General features: G+C 35.2%; 6 protein-coding genes across 9 annotated transcripts; all 6 read left to right on the forward strand.

The window, feature by feature from the left end:
- Positions 1-1,357: 1,357 nt before the first annotated feature.
- LOC9317792 (WEB family protein At2g40480) lies at positions 1,358-3,791 on the forward strand. Its single transcript, XM_021029388.1, has 2 exons — positions 1,358-1,888; positions 2,329-3,791. The coding sequence occupies exons 1-2, from the start codon at positions 1,625-1,627 to the stop codon at positions 3,619-3,621; spliced, it is 1,557 nt and encodes a 518-aa protein (XP_020885047.1). The 5' UTR covers positions 1,358-1,624; the 3' UTR covers positions 3,622-3,791.
- A 190-nt stretch (positions 3,792-3,981) lies between these two features.
- Positions 3,982-6,356, forward strand: LOC9315940 (uroporphyrinogen decarboxylase 2, chloroplastic). The gene is made up of 6 exons (XM_002879827.2): positions 3,982-4,229; positions 4,716-4,840; positions 4,939-5,049; positions 5,144-5,332; positions 5,435-5,560; positions 5,651-6,356. Exons 1-6 carry the CDS (start codon positions 4,112-4,114, stop codon positions 6,164-6,166), a joined length of 1,185 nt encoding a protein of 394 aa, XP_002879873.1. The 5' UTR covers positions 3,982-4,111; the 3' UTR covers positions 6,167-6,356.
- A 277-nt stretch (positions 6,357-6,633) lies between these two features.
- Positions 6,634-7,678, forward strand: LOC9315941 (mitogen-activated protein kinase kinase kinase 3). The gene has a single exon (XM_002879828.2). It carries the CDS (start codon positions 6,754-6,756, stop codon positions 7,663-7,665), a length of 912 nt encoding a protein of 303 aa, XP_002879874.1. The 5' UTR covers positions 6,634-6,753; the 3' UTR covers positions 7,666-7,678.
- Positions 7,679-8,743: 1,065 nt separating this feature from the next.
- LOC9315942 (40S ribosomal protein S26-1) lies at positions 8,744-10,104 on the forward strand. Its single transcript, XM_002879829.2, has 5 exons — positions 8,744-8,853; positions 8,922-9,014; positions 9,114-9,198; positions 9,331-9,464; positions 9,874-10,104. The coding sequence occupies exons 1-5, from the start codon at positions 8,851-8,853 to the stop codon at positions 9,952-9,954; spliced, it is 396 nt and encodes a 131-aa protein (XP_002879875.1). The 5' UTR covers positions 8,744-8,850; the 3' UTR covers positions 9,955-10,104.
- A 1,589-nt stretch (positions 10,105-11,693) lies between these two features.
- LOC9315943 lies at positions 11,694-15,440 on the forward strand. Of its 4 annotated transcripts, none has more exons than XM_021028682.1 (10): positions 11,694-11,712; positions 12,254-12,331; positions 12,811-13,065; positions 13,311-13,490; positions 13,576-13,668; positions 13,764-13,946; positions 14,019-14,121; positions 14,215-14,388; positions 14,491-14,930; positions 15,019-15,440. In XM_021028682.1, the coding sequence occupies exons 3-10, from the start codon at positions 12,841-12,843 to the stop codon at positions 15,169-15,171; spliced, it is 1,551 nt and encodes a 516-aa protein (XP_020884341.1). In that variant the 5' UTR covers positions 11,694-11,712; positions 12,254-12,331; positions 12,811-12,840; the 3' UTR covers positions 15,172-15,440. The 4 variants fall into 4 exon arrangements, with proteins under 4 accessions (XP_020884341.1, XP_020884340.1, XP_002879876.1 ...); XM_021028681.1 differs by lacking the exon at positions 11,694-11,712 and adding an exon at positions 11,847-11,945; XM_002879830.2 differs by lacking the exon at positions 11,694-11,712 and adding an exon at positions 11,854-11,945 and having other exon boundaries at positions 12,043-12,331.
- A 1,542-nt stretch (positions 15,441-16,982) lies between these two features.
- On the forward strand, positions 16,983-17,783 carry LOC9315944. The gene has a single exon (XM_021028841.1). The coding sequence runs from the start codon at positions 17,161-17,163 to the stop codon at positions 17,476-17,478; it is 318 nt and encodes a 105-aa protein (XP_020884500.1). The 5' UTR covers positions 16,983-17,160; the 3' UTR covers positions 17,479-17,783.
- The last annotated feature ends 617 nt before the right edge of the window (positions 17,784-18,400 follow it).

An 18,400-nucleotide genomic window follows, 5' to 3' on the forward strand; every position in this document is an offset into this window, starting at 1 on the left:
GCTCTAAACGAAAACCATTATGATAATTACTTAAAAATTTATATTATTTGAGTTTATTTCATAGTAAAAATAAATATTTGTTAATATGTAATATGGTTTTTTAGAAATTATGAAATAAAATTTTGTTTTATATTTCAAAATTTGTAATAAAAATATTATAACAAAACTGAATATTAAAATATTTGCATTTCATTTTTTTACCAAATTTTAAATTCAATCTTAAAATCTTCCTTAAATAATATTTGCATCTAGTTATTATTTAAGGAAGATCTGAGTTGAAAAGAAAAAAATAATACACAAAATATTTCAAAATTAATATGTACATTATATTGTTTAGATTTTTTCGAAAATTGCTCTAAACGAAAACCATTATGATAATTACTTAAAATTTATTATTATTTGAGTTTATTTCATAGTAAAAATAAATATTTGTTAATATTTAATATGGTTTTTTAGAAATTATGAAATAAAATTTCGTTTTATATTTCAAAATTTGTAATAAAAATATTATAACAAAACTGAATATTAAAATATTTGCATTTAATTTTTTTACCAAATTTCAAATTCAATCTTAAAATCCTCCATTGATAAATCTTTTTAAATGATAGTTTTTTTTAATTTTGAATTAAAATGATATTATTTTTATTTGTATTTTTGATATAGAATAGTCTATTAGGATTGGTTTAGAAAAAATCTTAGTTGGATATCAAATCTTAGTTTTTCAATTCCTATTGGTTAACAATTTTTAAAAAATTAATTTCAAATTTTCGTTTATAATTAATAAGAGAGAGAAAATTAGTTTATTTTTTTGGAAATTAATAAGTATTTAAAAGAATTAAACTATTTTTTATTTAAATATATTAATTTTGTGATTACTATTGTACCCTTAATGAAGTTATTTAAAAACACTAAAAACCAATGGCATTTTTTGTAATTCTTTACCCTTTATAAGGTTATGTATTATCCAATGCTTCCCAATTAATAATATAGATTTAACCCATATTCACGTTTTTTTTTTCTTTACTTGGGTGTATATATATGAAAGAATTACTTTTTCGATTAATCTATTAATACATCAAAAAGTATGGGCTTATTATGGCCCATAACTTCCTAAAAGAAAACATCGTGAAAACAAAAGCTCCCGTCGGCAGCGCAAACGTCGTCGTTTGATTGATTGGTCCCTGCCACCCAAAATCTCTGCCTTTTTTGCAAAAGCTATTCAGAGGAAACTGCAATTCCCAATAAGCCCGCAATCAACGGCCCAAATAGAGTAATCAGTCAACCATCCCATACAACCGTTCTCACGTGAACCTTGTCTTCAACACGGTCAATCTAAACCACTAACCAATCAGAATTCACCACGTCATCACTTCGTTATAATCTCTGTCTCTCTCTTCTCACTCTCCGAGTGGGGTGATAGTGTGACTCTGTAACGAGAAAGCACAATCATATTCATAGCGATACGTTCTTCAAAAGCTCTTTTGCTTTTTCATCTCCTTTTCCTTTTTTTTTTTTTTCTTTTGTAAATTTTATTAACTATGATTGTGATTAGTGAAAAGGGCTTCTCTTTAAATCCTTTACCTTTGAATTCGACAACAATTCATTGTTCTTCTTTGTGGTGGCGATGGCAGAGGAGCAGCATCAGAATTATCCTGTGGCTGAGGCGATTCCGGGTACGCCTGGGATCCACGAAGTAAGGATCCAACCCGGTTCTGAGAATTTCGGGTTCTGTGTTGATTCGGTTGGTGTTTCTGATGTACCTGGAATTAGGAGAGTTGGTTTGAGAGCTGAAATCGATACTTCTCCTCCATTCGGGTCGGTTCAGGAGGCGGTGACCCGATTCGGTGGTCGTGGTTATTGGGTTCCTTTCAAGCTTGAAGACAGTTTCGTAAGTTTTGTTCTTTCTCAGTTACTTTCTTCTAATGTCGGATCAGTTCGATAATAAACACATTCGATGGTGACCGTTAACCATTGTTCTTTAAATTGAATTTGAGTATAATTTCTTGATTGCTATGAATGTAAGTGAAAATTTGATAACTACTGTGACATATAGACATATAGTAGCATCTCATTATTGATATTTAGAATTTCATAATTGAGGTAAAATTGAGTAGATTATCATATTTAAGGTTCTAGAGGTTTTAAGCATCAAGGTCATCTAGATTCTAAGCGGTTAGTTCTGTCTCTGAGATCATTTTTTAAGTGTTGATCGTTGTGTGGTACACACTGACATTGCTTATGTAACAAAGGAAGCAATAGATGTTTTAATGTCTATGACTAAATTGTCTATCCAGTTGGATTAAGAGTTTAAATGTATGGTTTTTACAGAATGGAGAATTTGACATAAAGAGAATGGAAGAGCATGCAGCGGAGCTTGAGAAGGATCTGATTGTGAAAGAGCTTGAAACTTTGGATGTTCTTGAAGCACTTGGATCAACAAAAAGGATCGTTGAAGATTTGAAGCGGCAGCTTCAGCAAGAAGCCCTGAGATGCACTGAACATCCCAGTTCAGATATCAAAGAGATGAACGATGAGCATTGCCATCACAATCCTATTCCTATGTCATCTCCTGATCTGATCTTGATGGAATTGAAGCAAGCCAAGATGAATCTTGGTAAAACTATGGATGATCTTGTACTGATCCAATCCTCTGTTGAATCTCTCAATAAGAAGATGAAGGAAGAGAAAGATTTCCTTGAGAAGACACGAGCGAAGCTAACTTATGGGTTTGGAGGACCGGTATCTCTAGCTGAGGAGCTGAGTCGGATTAAGGTAAAACCACAAGTTCCAGATGAACCACTAAGGGAACATGTTAAGATGGTTGCTGAAACCGATGAAACGGGGTTAAACCTGCAGAACAAGAACCGTCTGAGAACTGCAGAGATGAGACTGGTTGCTGCTAGGAAAATGGAAGAAGCTGCAAGAGCAGCAGAAGCACTTGCGATTGCTGAAATTACAATGTTATCATCCAATGGGGAAAGCCAGGACGATGATTCGGAATTTTGCTTTCCAGAGCCTCCAAGATCTCCTGTGACACCGAGAGGACTAAGGATTGATAATGACTTCTCCGCGGATAATAGCTCAAGAAGAGGAATTTTAAAGAAGCTTGAGGAAGCTACTGAAGGAGTTAAACAAAGTAAACAAGCTTTAGAAGCTGCGTTAAACCGAGCAGAGATCGCTAATGTGAAGCAACTTGCAGCTGAAAATGCTTTCCGTGGGTGGACAAAAGACTCATCGAAAGGCGATAACTTTACACCCTTGCATCATACCCGACGCTCCTTTTTCAGCCATTTAAACAAGCATCATGAGCCACTTGACAACCTCCCAAAGCCAGTGTTGAAGTCTAACGTCTCAATGCGTGATGTTCTAAGGCGTAAGCAAGTTCCAAAGGAAGATGTTGTTGCTCCCCAAAGGCAGAGCCTTGAAGGGCAAATCCCGAGGCGAAATGCGAATCTGAGCCAAATGTTGAAGGAGTTGAAGCAGGATGTGAAGTTTTCAACAAGGGCCGAGAAAGAGGAGGTACATGAAGAGAAACAGTATGTCACGCAGAGGAGAAAGTTTGGGTTCATACACATCACACTTCCATTACAGAAGCAGAGCAAGAAAAAATCCAGCCTTTAAAAACAACAGCACCTTCAACTATTTCTATTTCTAGTCATTATTATTTGTTTGTAATTGGTTTTCATTTTGGTTTAATGTGGTGTGTGTGATTGATTTTCCTGTCTTTATATTTGTTGTTTTCCAAAAAATAAATATACAATTAGTCTTTAAATAAAACATAATGCTTTGAATCTAATTTGTAAACAGCAAATGTGATTGTGTAGAACAAGAATAGCAGTGAAATTAAAACTGCTTTACCCTGATTAAGCTGTTACTTTAGCAATCAAACCGAACCAAGATGCTCAGAATAAACCGAACAATGACGTGGCAGAGATAGTTGCTGACTAGTAGTCAATGTTGAATCCACGTCAGCAGATCTCTTATCTTCTTCGTCCAAGACGTTAACCCCATCTCGTTGAAAGAGAAGATGCTAAGATCTCATCAAAGCAGAGTATAACAACACCTTGACCTCGTTGAAGAAGCCTTTGAGATTGTCTCGGAGATCTAAAAAATGTCAATCCTCCAAGTCTCCACTTCATCTCTTTCTTCTTCTATTCTTCTCTCCATCTCTCCCAGAAAATCTCTCTCGTCTCCTAAGTCATGCCGGATAGTTCGTTGTTCTGTCGAGGGTACTTATTTCTAACTCCCAATTTTTGATTCCTTACGATGAAGTTTTTGGTGAGTTAATATCTGGGTACGTATAAAGTTTCGAATTTTCCACAAAATTTCTCTTTTTTTAGCAAATAGGAAGCGAATTGGGTCTTTTTTGTAGCACTTGAATTGATTGTTTTGGTTAATCTGTTATGCTGTTGATAGATGGTTTCAATGGTAATCTGAAGTAACTTTCAGATTCTCTTACTACAGTAATCTCTCTGGTAGAAACTTTTAGGATTTGCGAGTTTGTTCTGCATAAGGTGTGATACAGTGATGTTCCTTGTTTCAACTATATGATCTTCTCATGCTACTTCGAAGTAAAGTTTATTGCTTGATTCAAGAATTGGAATGTTTCTCTGGGATTGTCATTGGTTTTCCCTATATTAAGTCTGATCATGGAATGTGCAAAAACTAATGAGTCTTAATTTTTATGCTTAATGGGATTCAAATTCTTTGTTTAGGAACCACTGTAACCGAGCGAAAAGTCTCGGCAATCAGTGAGCCTCTTCTTCTGAGAGCTGTTAAAGGTGAAGTTGTTGATAGACCTCCGGTTTGGCTTATGAGGCAAGCTGGGAGGTACATGAAGGCAAGCTTGCTTCTATTTAATTTGTTTACAAACTCACTTTTTGCTTCTTTTTTCTTTCGAATTCGTGTGACCTGAGTGGTAATTAATATAATGAACAGAGTTATCAAACTCTGTGTGAGAAGTATCCTTCTTTCCGAGATAGGTCAGAGAATGCGGATCTTGTGGTGGAAATTTCTCTGCAGCCATGGAAGGTGTTTAAGCCAGATGGGGTGAGTTCTTCTTCATTATGTCCATATAGTTTTGGTGTTTTTCTTTACATGATCTCTTAAGTTGACATGTCTGTTTTTGAAAATGTATGAAAAGGTGATTCTGTTCTCAGACATTCTCACTCCATTGTCTGGAATGAACATACCTTTTGACATTGTTAAAGGAAAAGGTCCTATCATCTTCAACCCGCCGCAATCAGCTGCCGATGTTGATCAAGTTAGAGAATTCATACCAGAGGAATCTGTACCTTATGTTGGAGAAGCACTCAGAAGATTAAGAAATGAGGTACTATAGATAGTGGTTATCGAAGCAACAAATAGTCTTAAGCTCTTTATAAAAAAAACAAAAAACAAATGCTCTTAAGCTGAAGAATATGTTTTGTTTCAGGTGAACAACGAAGCTGCTGTTCTGGGTTTTGTTGGAGCTCCGTTTACTCTTTCTTCGTATGTAATCGAAGGTGGCTCATCTAAGAACTTCACACAGATAAAAAGATTAGCTTTTTCTCAACCCAAGGTTGGATTAGTAAAAGCTTAAAGCAATAATTGTAAACTTCGTCAATTTGGTAAATATCTCAGAGATTGAAAAGTTTTTCTTTCTTCTCAGGTTCTACATGCTTTACTCCAGAAGTTCACGACCTCGATGATCACGTACATACGTTATCAAGCAGATAGCGGAGCTCAAGCTGTACAAATATTCGACTCTTGGGCTACCGAGCTTAGCCCGGTGGATTTTGAAGAGTTTAGCTTACCTTATCTTAAACAGATTGTGGAAGCTGTGAAACAAACTCACCCGAACCTACCTCTCATTCTGTATGCGAGTGGATCAGGAGGTTTGCTAGAGAGACTGGCTCGAACCGGTGTGGATGTTGTGAGCTTGGACTGGACTGTAGACATGGCTGAAGGAAGAGACCGGTTAGGAAGAGACCTAGCGGTTCAAGGAAACGTGGATCCGGGAGTTCTATTTGGATCGAAAGAATTTATCACAAGCAGGATTCATGATACTGTGAAGAAAGCGGGGAGAGATAAACACATTCTCAACTTGGGGCATGGTATTAAAGTTGGAACCCCTGAAGAGAATGTTGCACACTTCTTTGAGGTTGCTCAAGGAATTAGATATTAAGAGAAAGAGTGATGATGATTATGCTTTGTTTGTTGTTCACTTCGGCCTTTATCTTTTTTTTGTTTTCAATTTGAGATGTGTAATTTTATTTTTTAACTGTAATTTTTTGTTTGGAGACTACTTCGAAGAGAATAGTGATTAACGTGCAACATATGGATATTCATATATGTAGGCTCTTGATTTCCACTTATATCAATTTCTTAGAGCTCATTTCCAAATATGGTGATCAAAATTGTTACGCATTTGAACAAAAATTTTTATTGAGACTCAATAATCTATAAAGCTATTTTTTGAAAATGTAATTACGAAATTGCTACAAAAACCAATCCCTTGAACTAACTTTTATATATAACAGTTTTAATGTTTATCTACATACATTATTTCAATATTTAATCATTGGATAATATTAAACATTGATTTGATATAGTTAAAAAACTTTTTTTTTTTTGATATAGTTAAACTTTTTAAGCGTGTACATATATAAATAGAGATAGAGTACATGTCAAGTAACTATCACATTTAATTATACTCAGATTACAAACAAAAAAAAACAGAGAAAAAACCCTAAAGAAGATCGAATAGGTAAGATGGAGCAACTTCGGAGAGATGATGATTGGATTGTGGACGAGTCTTCGTTGTCGAAGGTCTCTTCTCTTGGCGGAGGCAGCTTCGGTCGCGTCTCTCTCGAGAAGGACTCTAACTCCGGCCGACTCTACGCAAAGAAGTCATCGCGGATGCATCTCCAAAAGATTCTCGAGAAGGAGCTCAGGATCATGCATCGTTTCCGCAATCATCCTCGCATCGTCCAAGCTTCAAACAAGCTTCACTTTCAAACAAAACCCTATGAATATTGCAACATTTTTATGGAGTACGCCTCCAAAGGTAATCTCTATAAGATTTTATCTGGTTTCCCCGACAAATCACAGCCCATACCAGAGTCTTTGGTCAGTCGCGCGGCTCGTATGATCCTAGAAGGACTCGTGGCTCTTCACTCCCATGGTTACGTTCACTGCGACCTCAAGCCATCCAACGTTCTCGTCTTCCCTTCCACAACTCCTGGAGAGCCGTGGGATCTCAAGCTTGCTGATTTCGGATCATCCAAGGAACCTGATTCTGAATATGATTTTATGTCCCTTGGTACGGCTCAGTACATACCATCAGAGTCTTTTGGGCCAAACGGACTGATCAATCCGGGACATATCGATCCGCGCCTTGATATATATGCTCTAGGGTGTGTGGTTTATGAGATGTTTGGAGCTTTACCGAAGCAGGAGTACTTTGAATATTATTACGATTGGATATTGCATCGAGAAATCTCTCCGGAGGCTCAAGATTTCTTGAGGCGGTGCCATGACATGCATCCACACAGGCCCAACGCGACAGAGCTCTTGAACCATTCTTTCATTACGCAGAGACTTCCATGGCCAACCACAGAAAACGACAAGGAGATATCAGCTAGGTCGTTAATTCCAAGTGTCTCCAAGCTTCTTTTGACCTGATCTTCTTATTCCTCTGTTAAAGATAAACTCAATAATCAACACAAATTCAATTCAATAAACTTGGACTAACGTTCAAGACAAACGCGAGCCAAATTCCAAAGAGACTAAGATCTTACAATGAATAGATCTTGATCAACAATGGTGAAATATCCAGAGAGTATCAGAGGAAGAAGAAGATTACAAAGAAATTGAGATAAATTTGCGATGATTCCTCAACTTGATCTCCTCTCATTATTAAGTTGCCGTTGAAGTCAACAGTCAACACTTCTAATTTGAAACCAGCCAATCAAATGCGTCCGTGTCATTTCTCCTCCCACAACCAATCACAGACCAGCATTTGTCCACCTCACCCTTTACTCAACACTTCTCTTTTCCTGTAACATCCTCTCTATCTCTCTTTGTGTAAACTAACTGATCTAGAGAAACTGGATAGCTAGTGAATTGCTATGGCAAAGCCTATCCGAGATGGCGAGATGTACCAAGGATCAATTTGACCTTGGGGACTCGTTAAATTGTGATTCCATCTAGTGATTCCATGTTCCATCTGGTGATTTCAATTTACATACAGCCACGAAGTAAGATTTTATCTTATTTAAGAGTTTATTGGTCGAGTTAATGAGTTTGTTTGTTTACTTGCATCACAAGAAAATTAGTCTTAAGTCAGTAATAGGTTTTTGCCAGTGTGCATGTGTTGAGTTCAACACTCCTTCATGTTTTATCTGAGGACTGAGTATATATTAAAGTTGAGATTTGTTTACTTATATTAGTCCTGCATATTTTATCGGAGAATATTTATATATTATTAGTGTATATAACATTCAAGTTTATTTTATATTACTCACTCCAATAATTTACATTTGTCTGTTAGATTTCTTCTTCTTTTGTTTTGTTAAAGTTACATGTGATTTTGTTGGAAAAAAATAACTGAGGAAACTAACAAAATTTTCATTGGGGGTTATGGAAATTGAAAACAACAAAAAGAAGAAGAAGAAGAAGAAGAAGAAAGTCAGTGACAGTGTTAAATAAAAAAAAAGAGAGAGAGAAAAAAGCCCAAGCCCAGTATATGTTAAAGCCCAAGAAGTAACAATAAAGATCAGCTCTCCTCCATCAGAGATTAAACGATGAGATCGGCGACAAGAGAGTAACCCTAGCAGCAGACACAACACTAGTTCATCGAGAAGCAAGATGGTACTCATTGTCTTTGATTTTTCTGATCTTTGATTTACAAGAAAGATTGAGAATTGTTTGTGTTGCAGACTTTCAAGCGTAGGAACGGTGGAAGGAACAAGCACAACAGAGGTCACGTCAAGCCAATCAGATGCTCCAACTGTGGCAAATGTTGTCCCAAGGTACTCTCTTCCACCTTCTCTTCTCAATCAATCAATCTCTAGTAGTTCCTATGTGGAGTTTTGATTAGATCTTGTGGTTGGTTATATGATTTTGGATAGGACAAGGCCATTAAGAGGTTCATTGTGAGGAACATTGTGGAGCAGGCTGCTATTAGAGATGTCCAGGAAGCTAGCGTCTACGAAGGTATCATTTCATCGCTCTCTCTATGTTTCTTTGTTTTGTTACATTAAAAAGTTTGGATCTTTGGACTGTTGGCATTGGAGTTTCCTGAGATTTGCAACATCATTGAATATGTGTCTTGTATGTAATTGATAGCATACACATTACCGAAGCTATATGCAAAGACGCAATACTGTGTCTCCTGTGCTATCCACTCTCACGTCGTTAGAGTCCGTTCCCGCACCAACCGTAGGGTCCGTACTCCTCCACCGCGTTTTGCCAGACGCAAGGTAACCTCTCTCTCTTTCTCAACTCAATGATCATTTGTAGGTTTAAGCTCCATTTGTCGATCTGTAATTACTTCTGCTTGCTCCATTTTGCCCTGTTAGATATGAAGATAGTTTCAAGTAAAACTGGTTTGTTTGACATGTACAAAGTATAGTTGACTCTCTCGCAGGAACCTAATTGTGTGTTTGATTATCTTAAGATTACCTATTGAACTATAATAGTTGTTTCAAAATAGTCTTTTATGGCTTCAATAAGTAGACTTTTGAGGTGGATTAAGCAAACCAGTACCTTCACTTAATCCCTAACAGTACTGCTTTCTACGAGACTATTCTGTTCTATCTTTTGTTGTTGAAATGATTTACTCTTCTGACATTTTACTGAATGGTTTTCTTTCGACATTATGATTATCAGGAGGATACTCCCAAGCCTGGGCAACCAGGACAGGCCCCTCGTCCAGCTGGACCTGGACCTGCAGCTGCACCGCGTGTCTGAAACCTGCAATCAGCTTCCTCTCGTGTTTTCTTATGTTCTAGTTACTTCTTTGAGGATGTTTGTCTCTGGTTCAGATTGTTTTGCCATGTGGATCTTGAATTCTGTCAAACTATTTCAATAGTTGATTCAACTTTGTTTTTTGCACCTCTATATCCAGTTTTGCAGTCTGACGTTTTAGTTAACTAGATGCTTAATGGATGGTTCGTTTGCAATTCAACATCTTAAGACTAGCGGATGCTGAATTTGAGATGTGTTTTCAAAAGCTTAATAAAGATAAAAAAATGTAGTAAATCTTCTTGTAACGTTTGTGGTGAAAGCTTGTTATTCAGATTTCCTCTGCCAGAAAAAAAAAAAAACCATGGCGAAATCAAATCTCTCTAGTTTTGAGGCTAAGCCTACTTATGGGCTATGCTATTGGATATGCGGCCCGGACCTAATCCGTTAAATAAAACGAATTGCATCACATGTAAATGTGTTTATTTTTCGTTCTTCTATTTTTGGATAAACCATATTAGGACATTCGCTGCATATTACCCTGAAACTGTTTAGGTGATTAATCCTTATTTAAAAGGTAGTTTAGCTTAATATTGTAACAAATTTTAATATTTAAGATTATCTAGCCTTTTGTTTTTATAGTAAAAAACATATAAAAGTTATTAGAAAATCTATAAAATTTAATGTTATCATAACAAATTGGGTCTAGCTACTTTTTCTTTCTTTCTAGTAAAATGATATATTATTTTCTCAAAATAGACTTAACGATGGTGGGCTTACACAGGCCAAACGGCCCATAAAATGGAAGAAAAAACCAGCTTCGTCACCGACTCACCAGAATTTAAAATATGAAAAAGGAGGATATCTCAATTTAAGACCATCTTTATCAATGGATTTGAAAACTGAAACTCTATTAGTGTTTGAGTTCAATCTTTCACAAGAATCGCTTACACCATAAAAACATCATGAGGAACACCTAGAAACATATTAGATTTTTAGCTGGAAATTGAACTTGAGTTCATATAGGAATAATCTTCTTCGTCGTTGATTTAAATTTAGGATTTTTAAGTTTATGATTTGGGAATTTTGTAGGATAACGCATATAAATAGTGATTTTTTTACACTAACATCAAATTTTTTAATTTCTAAATTTTGGAAATTAGTTTGCTAACTTAAAAAAAACAAATTTATCTTACTATATTAATAAGTCGTTAACTTAGTGACCGTTATATTTATGGTGCATGTATACAGAAAACTAACCGTTATTTCTCTAACTAAAAAAACGATCATTAATTTACTTTTAAATAACAGTTAGTTTACTGTATACACCCGCCATAAAAATAACGGTCATTAAATTACTTTTAAACACAAAATTACATTTCATAACATTTTTTCGAAAATAAACTAACCGCTATTTCTCTAACTAGAATTTTAAAACGATATTAATGTAAAATAAAATTTAAACACAAAATTCGACCTCATAACATTTACATATGACTTGGAAAAAAAAAAAAAAAGTAATATACGAATCTAAACACTAAATCTCAGTATCAAATGTTTGTAAGAAAATCCGTTCATCGTAGATATCTATTTTGTCATTTCCTCTCAATTAGTCTTTTCTTTTAGTTTACTTTTAGCTTTTTTGAGTTTACTTTTTTTTTTCTTCCTTAAATTTTCTTGTCTTTTCTCTCGTCTCTTTGAACTCCGGAGGAAGAAGACGACGACGACGACGTACAAAAAAATGAAAAAATTTGTTTGGGCAAGGTGAACCGATTTTTAATACAAACAAAAATAAAGATGCAAATTTATTAATTTGTGGGTCTCATTATTATTTAATTTCTATGACTAATAGTATAGTCTATGAAACTTCCATAAATTTCATTTGACTTTTTTTTTTTACTGGTGAATGATCGTTTCATTATCATTTTCATTATCTTTGTTTATTTAATCTCCTTCTCATGTTTAGAAGCTAAGCTCTACCATTTTCTCCGCCCTGAGTATGTTTTCTTATCCTCTTTAGCTCTTTACTCTTAAACTAATTAAGATTTGGTGATAATGGTTTTTGCTTAAGCTCTTTCGCTTTCTCTGTTTCAGTTTGGTCTTCAAATCTTCCATTTCTTGTGAGTTTTTGATGAGTTTGCGTTTGATAATCAAAGGGAAAAGCTCTTTCTTCACACCTCAAATTTCACTTTTTTCTTTTACAAATGCATTTTAATCACAATCCTAGAACCCTAAAATTGTTAACAAGTGTTGATCTTTGTTTCATCATCGAAAGTTTTGATTTTTTTGGTTTTCTATGTTGCAGGAGGAGTTAAAGCCACTTGGGTTTTCACGGATTTGTTCAAAGGAATCTTCTTTGACGACACTTGGACTTAAAGCATAGGTACTTTTCCGATACTCACAACTCTAGAAACGAGGCCTTTTGTTTTTCTTGAGTTTTAGAAAAAGTTGAAATTGAGATTTGGAAAGCTTTAGTTTTGGTTGTTGCAATCATTGCTGGGGAAAAGCGAGTGGATCAGAATTCTTTTTGTCAAAATTCTTTTTTGGGTATATTAAAGTCTTGATTTTTATTCTTTGGTTTGGGTTTGGCTTTGAGGAAACTAAGACTCTGCAGGGATACCTAACATTTGCATTTACTATCCATTTATCATTGACATACTCTGTTTAGAATGTATTTACTCTTTGGGGTGGCTTGAATTGTTTTGAAGCATTCATTGGTTGAATTGAGAAATCTAATCCAAGATTTTCTTCTTTCTCTGATCTTCATTCCTTTGGTTGGGAGTTGTTTTCCTTGAGGAGTGTATTGATTTCTGTTAATGAAGCCATGATTTTTCTCTTTGTTCTATGGTTTGTACTTTGTAGATCTTGAGTTCGTTGGAGTTTCTTGTTCAAATGGCTGATCATCAAGAGAAGGTTCCAGTCTCTTTGTCTCAAGCCCCGTCATCATCGTCTCTGTCCCCAACAACAACGCCAATAGGTGAAGAATTGTGGTTGATTGCTGAGGAAAGGGCTCAGGAGATACTATTTGCCATCCAACCTATGTATCTTTCAGAAAGAAGTAGGAATGAGATCATCAATCATCTCCAGACTCTTATGAGGGAACGTCTTGGAATTGAGGTTAGAACTTTCGTGGAAATTTTGTTGGCTGAACTTTCCTTCAGTCTCCAGCTTCTTAGGAATGCCGTATCAGATGATGTCTGGTTGCGATGTTTCGTAAGAATGCTAAAGTTTTCCAGCTGTGATGATTAGATTCGGAGTCAGGACTTTTATTTTGTGCCCCTAAATCATTCTTATGTTTATGTGTCTTGTTCCTCTTTTAACTTGATCAAAATGTAGTTTTAATGCGGTGTTGTATTTACCAGGTCTTTTTATTTGGTTCGGTGCCATTAAAAACCTATCTCCCAGATGGAGATATTGATCTGACAGTTCTAACTCCTTATGGTATGGAGGAGAACTGTGCTAAAGCATTGCGTAATATACTTGAAGCTGAAAGGGGAGAATCAGATTTCCAAGTAACTGATGTCCAGTATATCCATGCACAGGTTTGCTTGGTTCCTTCTTTGTTTTAAGAAAACTTCTTTTCCATGCTTATGCTGTTTCCCGCTCAATTGACGTTTTTGATGGTAGGTCAAGGTCATAAAGTGCACTATCAGGAACGTTGCTTTGGATATCTCCTTCAATCAAATGGCGGGACTATCCGCTTTATGTTTTCTGGAGCAGGTAAATACTTAATAGCTTAAGCGTATAATAGTTCTTCCATGGTCTATTCTCTCAACTGATTTGGTAAATCTTTTACTTTTTTGTTGCTTTATTAGGTTGACCGGGCTTTTGGTAGAGACCATCTGTTCAAACGTAGCATCATTTTGATTAAGGCCTGGTGTTTTTATGAAAGCCGTATTCTCGGTGCCAACAATGGATTGATTTCGACGTATGCATTGGCTATACTCGTCTTGAACATCGTCAACATGTCTTATTCATCAGTATCTGGCCCTTTAGCTGTAAGCATTTTTGAATCCGAGCTTATTTGGAAATGGCTTCCAAGATTAACATATTAAATCTGTCATCAACAGGTACTGTATAAGTTCATGGATTTCTATGGATCATTTGATTGGGAGAATTACTGTATCACGGTCACTGGTCTGGTCCCGATATCATCTTTTCCAGATATTACGGGTAAGGACGCTGAGATAATAGAAAACTTGATTTGTTGTTTTGAAAACTTCTGTTTCCCCTAAATTTGAAAACTTCAATTGTTGTTTCCTTCAGAAACCAGAAATCATGAAGTATTCCTAGATGAGAAGTTCTTCAGAGAATGCATTGAGTCATATTCGGGGCCAGCTAATGTTGTTGAAGCCAACAGGAAATATTTTCCTGTAAAACACTACAACATACTGGATCCTCTGAAACACAGCAATAACCTTGGACGTAGTGTGTCAGAAGGTACTATATTGACCAGAGATTTCTATGCCACGAGACCAAAACGAAGCTCATGATTATTGGTCTCTCAAGTAACATTTTCTATCTTTTGTGTATTCTTGTTAGGAAATGCGATACGTTTAAGACATTGTTTTAGAAGGGGAGCTCAGAAGCTCAGAGATGTGCTTACATTTCCTGGAGAGACCGTGGGTTGGAAACTGGAGGACTTCTTTGGTAATTCACTGGATAGGAACGGTAAGGGACAAAGGCAAGACGTAGAGGAGCCTGTCATCCCGTTTGGCACTGGAAAAGCAGACTACTCTAATCTTAGAGGAGATTTTTACGGATACTTCTTATGTTTTATATACGGGAAGTGGTTTCACAGAGAGAGCCTGCATAACTGGATCCCTCAGGGTCTAGACATAAGTTCTTGGGAAACTGTCCGCTGGTTTATGACACGCCGAAGGAATGTTTTCAATGGGAGGAATCTGAATGGAGGATCAACATCAACATCGATGCCAAACAAGCGGAAATCAAAAGGAACAGGCACTTACATTCCTGAAATGGTACATTCACCGTTTACTCTTTCACTTGTATTCCTATTTTGGAAAAGAATTTGTTTCTGATATGTATGATTCATCGGTTTTCTTGCAGGGTCAACAATCTTACACCGGTAGGTCCAGTAGCAAACCGAGCACAGTGAAATCATTACCTTCAGCATCTCAGACTCATCAGTGCAAAAAGAATCCTCAGACTCATCGGTGCAAAAAGAATCCTCAGACTCATCAGTGCAAAAAGAATCCTTGAATTGGTCTCTTAGGCTAAAACCTTTTGCCTAATAACCTTAGGTTTGTCTCGCATTCTTACCAACAGCAAACAATGACAGAGAGTTTTTTTTTTCTTTTCTTTTTTTTCTTTTTCAATGTTGGTATATTGGAAGTTGCAATGGTTGAAGCAGATGCTTCATTTTAGGATGATTCATTAAGATTGTAATTCTGTTTGACCCATGATTCATTCAGAGATCTCTCTTATTAAGTTGGACAGAAGAAAGACAATTCATTCTGATTAGCTCGTTATATATTCTTGATGGTCATTTTAGAGTCAAATCAAAATTCCACCACCAGGGTTCGAGGCACGGCTACTGGCAGGTTTACATAGGGGAATTGCCAGCCTCGTGGAATTAGTCATTGGGCCTAGGAAGCCTTTGGGAGACCCACGGTTATTCAAAAAAAAAATCCCACAAAAAAAAAACATGAAACGTATATAAATTGTTAGATTTATTACATTGCCATGACGCTGTCTTAGAAGAACAAACTTTAGTTTGATCTGATAGAGAAGTTGTTGTCACTTGCTAGTGGAGTTTAGGGCCCAACCATGCAGAGATCTTTTTATGACTATTATCCATACTTTGATATATCCTATGTCTATCCTATATGTATGATATGACGATATACTTCAAAAGCATTACGTCATCTCTCACATATCTTAAAATTATTATCATTTTCATAAACTCATGAATTATAGAGTATTTTTGCAAGATTTGCCTATAAGTTTTATATAGTTACATCAGTAATTAGGTTGATTAAAGAGATCTTAGCAAGATCACATCTAAATTTGAAACATTATCACGATAATATGGGTTTGTTGGCTTATTAAAGCTAAGTTAGGAAGTTATTGTAGATAGTATGAGTCGGTTTTCACATTCTCTAATTCCTAACTTTCTCTTCTCTTATTTTAGTGTTAAGATCGGATCCCAATGATACATACGTGTCTATTTTCGACAATCAGTAACATGTTTATTAACTTGTAATGCATTTCTAAGCGAGACATGATCATTAAAAGATAAGGGAACGCAATTATTCACTTCTTCTGTGCTAGAATGTTGTGTCGTTAATTATTATAACTAAATACTTCTACATACAAAACATAGTATATATTAATTATACACTTAGGTTCAATAACCCCATTCTTTAGTCGGCATTGACCAATGATGGCACGTGACTCCGATGTTTACGTTGTTGCTCTTTGATTACAGGCATAATAGAATTTTTAAATGAATTAGTGCATATTAGTTCCTCTAAGGCTTTTAGGCTTAAACCCTTCAAGAAACTTACCTCACAACTTGGTTTAGATCTAAATATCTCACTCTGGTTACAAGTCCAAACTGAATTGCGTGAATATCTCGGAAGTATTATAATCTCGGAATAATTGTATCTCATGACTCATAAGTCCTCCCTTTTTAGTAAAAGTTAAAAAGGGACGTGGGAGAAAAGACTAGTTTCTCCAAAATTTTAAATAAAAAATAACAGTTAAATGAGAAACAAGCCAACGTCTCAAATTTGTCCCCAACAATAAACTTTGTGGTCAATGCATCTTTGGGAAAATTTATTACTTTTTTTTTATTAAATCACTAATATTTAAAAATCTCATTATATGTATATATTGTCTTATCAAATTTCCAACAAATATACGACTTGTCATAGAACAAAGCATGCAATGATGGATCATTACGATCGATAAAAATAAAAAGATAACATAAATAAATCAAAGAAAAGAAAAAAAGTAAGAAGTTGCCATGTTATAAATCCATCATGACCTTTGTTTGCCAATTTCAACAAAGTTGGCCCTCCAAATTTAATAATGCAATGCTTCTTTTCTTATATATAGTTATTTATATCTATGTATGATCTCTATTATAAACAACCACACTACAATCTCTTCTTGAACCTAAAGACAACAAGAAGAAAGAATAATTTCATATAAATTAAATTCTCTTGTTTTCACCTTTTAAATTTAATGGATGCAAGGAAGATTAAGTTTGACGTTATATTACTCTCATTCTTACTTATCTCCGGAATTCCTTCCAATCTTGGGATGAGTAAGAGTATGAGAGGCAATACTAGATCGGAGTCGGAAGCATTTCAAGGCGGAAACTTCCCGGGAATGAAGATCAGGAAGTTGATGGCAACAAATATGGAAGTTGATTATTCAAGTGACTATTATGATGGAGGATCATCATCATCATCATCAACATCACCATCACCACCAGTGCCTGATTATGATGATATTTATAGAAGACAAGGTGATGTCCCAAGCCCTGGTATTGGCCACTGATCATACATGTCATGCGTGTATATACACATCCACATACACATTTTGTGTTAAATATTTATACATACATGTTGTTTATATATGTTTTTGTCCTTGGAGGCTGTCTTCTCCATATGATAATTTTTATGTTGCTTTTTCCTTCATTTTTGATATTTTGATTTTATTTCATTCTATCTTTTATTTTTTCCAAAAAAACAAGTGTGCCCTTTCCTATTGAATTGTCTCATTTCCTCGTGTTGATGGGAGCTTCATGTATGTAATACAAGTCGTTATATAAAATAAAACTGCATCTGTCCGTTGTAAGAAAATGTTTTTTTTTGTTTGTCATTAAAAAGAGAGGACAATTTTCTATAATAAAGAAAAAGAGTAATTTACCCACAACAATAATATAAAACAGGAACTAATCCCCACGAAACCAAGTTGAGTGCATTTCGTGCAAAGAGAAGAGACCTCTGCAAATAATTTTAATCATTTTACTAGCAATGAGGTTATAATCACTTACTACTAAAAATTAGTTCAGATATCGATTTTTTTTATACTATGTGGATATGTTTACTATTATATATTTTAGTATGTGGATATGTGTAACTTATATCCAAGAATCTTGTGGTATGCTTATATAGTTTTATGTTTTCAAAAACATCAATAAAATAAAAAAAATAGGGGAAAGAAAACACAAAAACATTCTGTCAGTTGGTGACAAAAAGAACATTCTGTCGGTTATACAGTCTTTAACCATTTCACTAAAGCAAGTTATTTATAAATTATAATAACAACAAAAACTATACAGATTTTTGCTTAATGCATGGCTGTTAACAAAGCATAATTTTTTTTTATCGCTCACATGGGACATGTTATTATCTATTGTGTGTGATATATATACATACATGTATATGCATTTTTTTAATAGCTAAAACCTCAAGAA

Source organism: Arabidopsis lyrata (genome assembly GCF_000004255.2).
Source record: "Arabidopsis lyrata subsp. lyrata unplaced genomic scaffold ARALYscaffold_4, whole genome shotgun sequence".
In the NCBI taxonomy this organism is placed as follows: domain Eukaryota; kingdom Viridiplantae; phylum Streptophyta; class Magnoliopsida; order Brassicales; family Brassicaceae; genus Arabidopsis; species Arabidopsis lyrata.